The 7462-nt window shown below is 38.0% G+C and overlaps 1 protein-coding gene across 1 annotated transcript; it reads left to right on the top strand.

The window, feature by feature from the left end:
- Nucleotides 1-755: 755 nt before the first annotated feature.
- On the top strand, nucleotides 756-7233 carry LOC125829686 (tRNA(adenine(34)) deaminase, chloroplastic). The gene is made up of 4 exons (XM_049508871.1): nucleotides 756-4408; nucleotides 4496-4583; nucleotides 5294-5421; nucleotides 6939-7233. The coding sequence occupies exons 1-4, from the start codon at nucleotides 906-908 to the stop codon at nucleotides 7222-7224; spliced, it is 4005 nt and encodes a 1334-aa protein (XP_049364828.1). The 5' UTR covers nucleotides 756-905; the 3' UTR covers nucleotides 7225-7233.
- The last annotated feature ends 229 nt before the right edge of the window (nucleotides 7234-7462 follow it).

Below are 7462 nucleotides of genomic sequence, written 5' to 3'. Positions count from 1 at the left end.
TATTGGGTTAATTGCATCAAACCTTAATAACAGCCCATTCATTTTGGTTACACACTACACAAGAATTTCAAGAGGTAAAATTAAAAAAATTAACATCTTTCACCCTTTTTGCAATTTTATATTGAGTTTAAATTAAATTCCACAAGAAAAATTTAAAGATAATTTCCTGGAGTTTCACCTATGAAATTTGAAATTCGATAAAGATGGCTACTTTTTAAAGACATGACCGAAATATATCTTTTGCTTGTGAAAAATGTATAAATTTACCATAATTATTAACCATTTCATCATTTGATTACTCAAAATGCGTTATGTTACATCTAAACTGTTACGTCATATTTGATGATGATATACTTCTATAAATACTTTGAAGGGAGCCTCAACGTAACTGACAACATTATTGCCATGTAACCATAAGATAGTTATATTGAGCTGTGAAAACAACCACTTAACAAAGATGTAAGGTAAAAATTAAAACTACATACAATATACATTTATGATCCCAACCCTTCCAACCCGGCAACCCCGTACATAACGAGAACTTAATACACCAAACTACTTTTTTCATAGTTCTATAAAATACTCAAATCTAACATATTTTCTACGTACAACAACAAAAAATATACAATTTACTTAATTAACACCTAAATATATCGAGTCATATATCACGAGTACTCAAAAATTACCAATAACTTATCCCCGCACCCCCACCCCTCAAAACCCCTCCCCAAAAGAAAAAACTCGTAATTCTAATTTTTTTTTCTGGTAACAAAAATTCCTCATCTCTCTCTTCTCCAATCTGATCCAACACTATTCCCAGTTGGATTTTCTCCAAATAATTCTACAGAATCTTGAAAAAGAAGAGATTTTTCCCTCAAAGGTACAATCTTTTTTCCTCTTTAGCCATGTATAACACTTGTGTAAGTTCAACTCTTACACTAAAGTGTAAAGGGTCATCTTCATTTTCATATTATGATCATTCATATTGCTCTAATGATAGATTTGGTAGATACCCATTAGCTTATTCTTCCTCATTATCATCTCCATCATGTTGTTCTTGTTCTTCAAATGCTTCTATGTTGTACAGAGTGCCTATTTGCCCTAATTCCTTATATGGGTTGAGACAATCTACTTTAATTCAATGTAAAAAACTGATCTTGGGTGGTTTAGATAGATATTATTCAAGATTTCCAGTTTATGATGTTGATAGGGAGTGTAGTTATGAAAAAGTTTGTTCTTTGAAAGGAAATGGTGTTAGTAGAAGAGGGGGGAAATGGGGGAAGGGGAGATATAGGTGTTTGGTGTTTGAGGAAAGTAGTGAAGGAAGTGGTGTTTCGGAGTTTGATGAGGCTGAGGTTATGCTTAGCTTGTTGACTGAGGATGTGGATGAGGAGTTGTTTGGTGTGAGAGAGAGGAATGGAAGGTCGTCTAAGAGGATAGATGCGGAGAAAAGGAAAAATGGGGGTGTGAGTAATTATGTTGGTAAGAAGAAAAGGGATGAATCGGGTGCTATAGGGAGTACGTCGAAGTATAAGTATGAATATGAAGTGATTCCGTCGAGGAAGGAGGAGAAGAGATGGGAAGAAGAGAGGCCATCATTGTTAAGGAGAGAGAGGCGAAGGACAAACCATAAGGAGGACGAAAGAGCTTCTTTATTGAGGGAGAGTCAGAGAGATAGAGCAAGAGAAGAAGAGAGTTTTATGAGAGAGAATCGAGGAACAAGGCATACGGAGGAAGAAAGAGCTTCCTTGTTGAGAGAGAGTCATAAAGATCGAGCAAGAGAAGAAGAGAAGGAAGCATTGGTTAGGAGGGAGAACCGAGGAACAAGGCACACGGAGGAAGAAAGAGCTTCCTTGTTGAGGACGAGTCACAACGAAAGAACAAGAGAAGAAGGGAGGGAAAGTTTTTCAAGAAGGGAGGACCACAGGCAGAGACTGAGGAAAAATGGTTCTAGCTGTTCTTCATACTATTCTGCTTCTTCAACAGGTGACCTTGATTTTGACAGTGAACTGCAGATTGAGGATGAGCACTTTGAAGAAGAATCATCAAGGAAGCATGAAGGAGATTTGAGGAGTAAAGGTGTTGCATTGGAGGAAAGAGATCGGAATTACACTGCTAAACAAGGGGTTGTTTCACGGAAGGACGATTCTGCAGTGGGATTGTATAGTTCGACTGGTGACTGGAGAAAGAAGTCGGAGAAGAGGCTTACTGACATATCAGTTGAGGAGATTGCATCAAGAAAGGAATCAATGCAGAGGCATTCGAGGATATCTCAGATTCATGGAAGTAGTTCTGAACAGGTTGCTGGTTCCTCCACAAAATATGATGACACAAAACAAGAATCAGCCTCTATTACAAAGTTTGAGGGGAAAACAACTGGACAACATGAGCAAGCAGGACAATCTAATACAAATATAAAGTATAAACAATTTGTTGATACATCTGAGAGTCATGGCGTTAAATCTAAAACTGATTATAGCACAAGAAAATCTTATCATGAAACGGAAGAAACCTCCAATGAGGCTCTGATTCAAATTCAGCAAGCTAGAGAAGAATATAGTAAAAAAATCGGGAGCATCATAAGGGAAGATGAATATAGGAGAAGATCTCGTAGGTTCAATCAAGAGTCTAATATCCAGAAAAATGACATTAGGATGGAGTCAGCAATTCAGGGAGTCTCTGATACTGAACTCAGGAAGAAGGTCTCAAATGAGCACCACCAATCTAGTCAGATCACTGAGTTAGTTGAGTCGAGAGAAAAAGCTGAACGACTAATTAAAGCTGATGAAACAAGAACTCATGTTTCACATAGGAAATCAGAGACAAGGATGAAAAACCAGGAAGATTATACAAACCTTCTCAACAAGTCATCAGTAGAATTCAAAGAGCACTCCTCCCAAGCCAGAATAAGTGACGCAAGAAACACAAAATCAGTGATGGAATCACATGAGAAAAAAACTCTACTAGGTGCGTCGAGTACGTCAACTACTCATTCTAGTGACACTAGCAGTGTTGAAGTAACACAGGCAAACAAAAGAGAGGCGAAAGCATCTTCCCAAGTATTATCAGGACGCTCATCAATTATGGAGTCAAAGACTGGGTTTTCAACTCAAGCAGTTTCTGATTCAGGCATTGAAAGAGGTTTTTCACTACAGCACGAACTTACCTCAGATAGGCCTCCACAACCTCAGCACAAAACACACGGTGAAGCCAGAAGGGATGAGGTTCTTGGTTCGTCTTCAAATTTCACATCCCATGAGGATGCACTTGGTTCAGCTGATCGATTGCAGAAATCCTCGACACATTATGTTGGCGAATTTGTAGAGAAGGTTAGGCATGAGATTTCAAACACTGAGATTCTGAAGGAGATTAAGACGTCTGAGACAAAGTTAATTAACGAGGGAGAGCAGCATACTCAAAAAGTTGTTGGCCTACGTGTTCGTGGTGATTCTCAATCAAATGAGCATGAATCAAGGCAATCCTCTTTGGTTTCAAGGTCTAAGGGACCTTCAGATGAAATGTGGGACGTAACTGAGCCCTCTGTCCAGGAGCCTCCTGAGATACAAATATCAGAGGATACAGACAAAGACAAAACAGCTATTGTCAAGAGAAGTGGTAGGTCCTTGTGGAATATTATTGGAGATATTGTTCATTTGCGATGGTCTCGTTCTGATCGCCATACTTTGACCTCTAAATCTGGTCGAAGGAGCTCATCTAATCAATCCACAAGTAGCGAAACGTGGTTTTCTGGTGCAGAAGATAATAATAGTGAGAATGCAAAAAACATCAGAAGGTCGAACCAAGAATCTGCATCTTTGGACTGGAATCGGCAGAAAATGGTTCGCTCTCATAGTCCTGGAGAAGCATCCAGCTCATCAAGTACAAGGGAACATATGAAGCACGCATTGGTGGAAACATCATCTTCGCCAATCGTTTTACAGAGCAGTTCACCATCCAAAACTATTCAATTGCCTTCTGCTGACGAAACTACTGGGAAAGACTTGCAAGGTATCTATGGTGCAATTGTCCCAGAAGGGGGGCTTCCAATTTCTTCAATTCCGATGAGAACATCACCTGTTGTAGAAGAAATAGCAGAAATTGGACAAGCTGTTCCATCCAGCAGTAGCAAAGGGCAAGCAGTTTCCACCGTCTCTGGTGAGGTGTCAGGGTCTAAGGTTAAAGATGCTGAAATGAGACACGGAAAGTTTCAGAGGTCCCATCAATTCGAAAAAGACAGGTTTGATGAGTGGGAAGACGCATTCAAGCTTGAAAGCGATCAGCGGAAAATTGATGAAATGTTTATGAGGGAAGCACTAATGGAAGCCAAAAAGGCTGCTGACAATTGGGAAGTACCTGTTGGGGCAGTGCTGGTTCATGATGGAAGAATAGTTGCTCGTGGATACAACCTGTAAGTCACGGTAGCTTATGCTTTTTCCTGTTTCTTTTTTTTCCTCCTCCATAGACTTTGGTTTACAAATAAAGATGCATGTTTCAGTGTAGAAGAACTGCGTGACTCTACTGCCCATGCAGAAATGCTGTGCATACGTGAGGCTTCAAGCACACTTCGGACATGGAGACTTTCGGTAATTCTTTACACTTTTGTACTCTCTTAAAGATTAAGTGAAGATACCTCCAAATTTTTATGGCTACTGTACTTGAAACTTCAATTAGCACTAGCACAGTGTGAATTTTACACAGCGTGGGGTAATTCTATTATATGGAATATCATATGTCACATAACATGCACTGTTATAGGTAGGAAAGTAGGAAGAAGCACTACCAAAATTTTCTGTACTCGTCTATGAAACTAAAAATAGATTAATGCTTTCAGCTATGATTTAGTAGCCAATTACCTAATTTGGAAGCGACCTCTACTATCCTTAACACCACTTTCTTTCTCCTGTATGCTATAGATCAAACACTTCTTTACTATGTTATATTTGCCAGATATTCAATAATTAATAATGCTTGTCAAATGCGATGTACATGGGGAAAGTATGAGTTAAATATGATAAGTAGATTTCAACTTAAGGTTACCATATTACTATTTTGTCTTTTCTTCTTTGCATGCTTTGGCTTCTTTGTGTTATGATGCAGTACATGATTTAATTGACACCTTAGTACGAATATGCCTCCGGTAAATGAAGTAACTCAGAAAAGGAGAAAATGTGCTACAGTTGGATATTCTTTTCCTGAACATCATACTTTTCTTTGATCAATAAATGTAATGCTATTCCAGCAAGGTTGTGGATCTCTTCTTTTGGTATAACTTCTGATTCTTTTTTCCGTACAGGATACCACACTTTATGTAACACTTGAGCCATGTCCTATGTGTGCTGGAGCAATACTTCAAGCTAGAGTTGATACTGTTGTATGGGGTGCACCAAATAAGCTCCTGGGGGCTGATGGCAGCTGGATTAGGTAAGAAAGATCATACGTATTTATTCATTTGATTGCTTAAACCGTCGCCGGTAAGTGATTTATCATCTACTCTGGTAGGTCTTCGAAAAGTAAGAAATGGAACACGTAGTTCTTAGGTTTTAATATAAAAACCTTTGAAATTGATTCCTGTTTGGAACTAGCAGTACACCATAGGAGCCTTTTCCTTTGAAACTCACTACAGTAAACAAATCTTATTAGACCCACCAAAGTTAGAAAGGTGGAATCTTTCAGTAAACCGATGCGTACTTGAGATAATATCCTACGAGAAATCTCTTGTTGTTGCACAAGTTAACTTTTTTGAACTTTCACAAATTACAAGTCTTTAGGATATTCATATTTCTTAAGCTTAGGATTTCACATTATATATTAGTCAAGGGCTCAAATTAAACAAGTTTTTTGCCTTTATTTTATGGCAGGACCATAGTTTGCTTTAGATATGATGAATATTTACTGTTTCCTATGCTGTCACATGCTGCAACAGTTTTCCAGTTTCATGGTCTAGCATCTACAGTAATTTAGCCATTTTACAGCTTTTCGGAATCATTACAATAATGATTTTACTATCAGCTAATCCGAACGGGCTTTTTCTGGAGCACACGGGTCTGCTAGTTATTTTGTCCTTTCTAAGGGCTCTGTTGGTGAACTTAAAAACTGATCCACATGTAGTATAGTGATGCTTTCGTATCTGTTCATCTTAAATCATTGTTGCTGAATCTTTTGATTCATGAATTATGTAGGTTTCTGTTCAATACAAAGGATAAATAGCAGATTCTGAATGTTATGCTGTAGATGAGAATGTAAATCAGATAATTTGGTCTTAACAACGTGGTGTGCCTTGTTGAATCTTTTTTATCTTATTCTCAAGTTCCATAGCTTGCTGAAGAGTGAAGATTAACACCTCTCCGTTTGATTCATGCTGCTTGCAATTTGTGCTTGAAGATTACTTTTTTGCATACCTGTCCATGACGCTGATGCCTTTTATTGATTGTTCTAAATCGTCAGCAAAATATCACTCTTGTAGCTACTAAATTTATCTTCCTCTAGATACACAAGTGCTTCGACTCCTAACATAAGTACCTATTGTGATTCCTCTCCTGTATGTTTCTCCGTGCATTGTTAATTATTCTTATTTTTCTGCTGCTTCCCTTGCATCAAGCAAGGTTAAACATTGATATCTCTATGTGATCACAAATTGGATCTCCTATCTTGCTACCTTTGCTCGATATGTATGTTATTAGTCATAGCTCACCTGGGGCGGTACACCTTGCCTCGAGTGATGTCACATGACACCACTTTCGTTGATATTTTAAAAACTAAAATAGTGGATATAAATATAAAAATGACACTGCTTGTCATTATAGTAGTCTTTTCATTTGTTCATTTCTTCAAATAATGACATCGCTTACGAAAACTTCTCCATACACCAGTGTAGTTTGCTCCAGAAGAAACTACTTTTGGTTTTTGAGATAAAGGGTTTGTTATTCATAATGTTTCAGGCTTTTCCCTGATGGAGATGGAGAAAAGAGCTTGGAACCAACAAATAAGCCTCCTGCTCCAGTTCATCCTTTCCACCCAAACATAACAATCCGACGTGGAGTGCTGGCATCGGACTGTGCAGATGCTATGCAGCAGTTCTTTCAACTAAGAAGGAAGAAGAAGGAAAAGGAAAAGGAGTCTGATTCTCCACCACCACCACCTTCATGTCTTCCCATTTCAAGACACCACCATCCTAAATTTCTCAGCAAGATTCACGACGCGTTTCATATCATGTTCTGCCTGTGATTTTTTGTTCTGCAAAATTGTATTTGATAAAACGCTCTTTTTTGTGGTATTCAAGTTCATGATTTTGTCATCAGCTTATGTCCTTTAAACATCTGAATTAATCAGCAAAGTTATTGTCATTTCAAGATTAGAGTCAGTTACAACTAACTTTGTACTGCTTGGTGCATTATTTTATGACTTATTTTCACATGTCAACTTTTACTAAATGATTCCTCGTAAAGGTAGAGAGGTTGTTTTT

Source organism: Solanum verrucosum, unplaced genomic scaffold (assembly GCF_900185275.1).
Source record: "Solanum verrucosum unplaced genomic scaffold, falcon-dt-bn FXZP01000008.1, whole genome shotgun sequence".
In the NCBI taxonomy this organism is placed as follows: Eukaryota; Viridiplantae; Streptophyta; class Magnoliopsida; order Solanales; family Solanaceae; genus Solanum; species Solanum verrucosum.
This window is presented reverse-complemented; position numbering and strand designations above follow the sequence as displayed.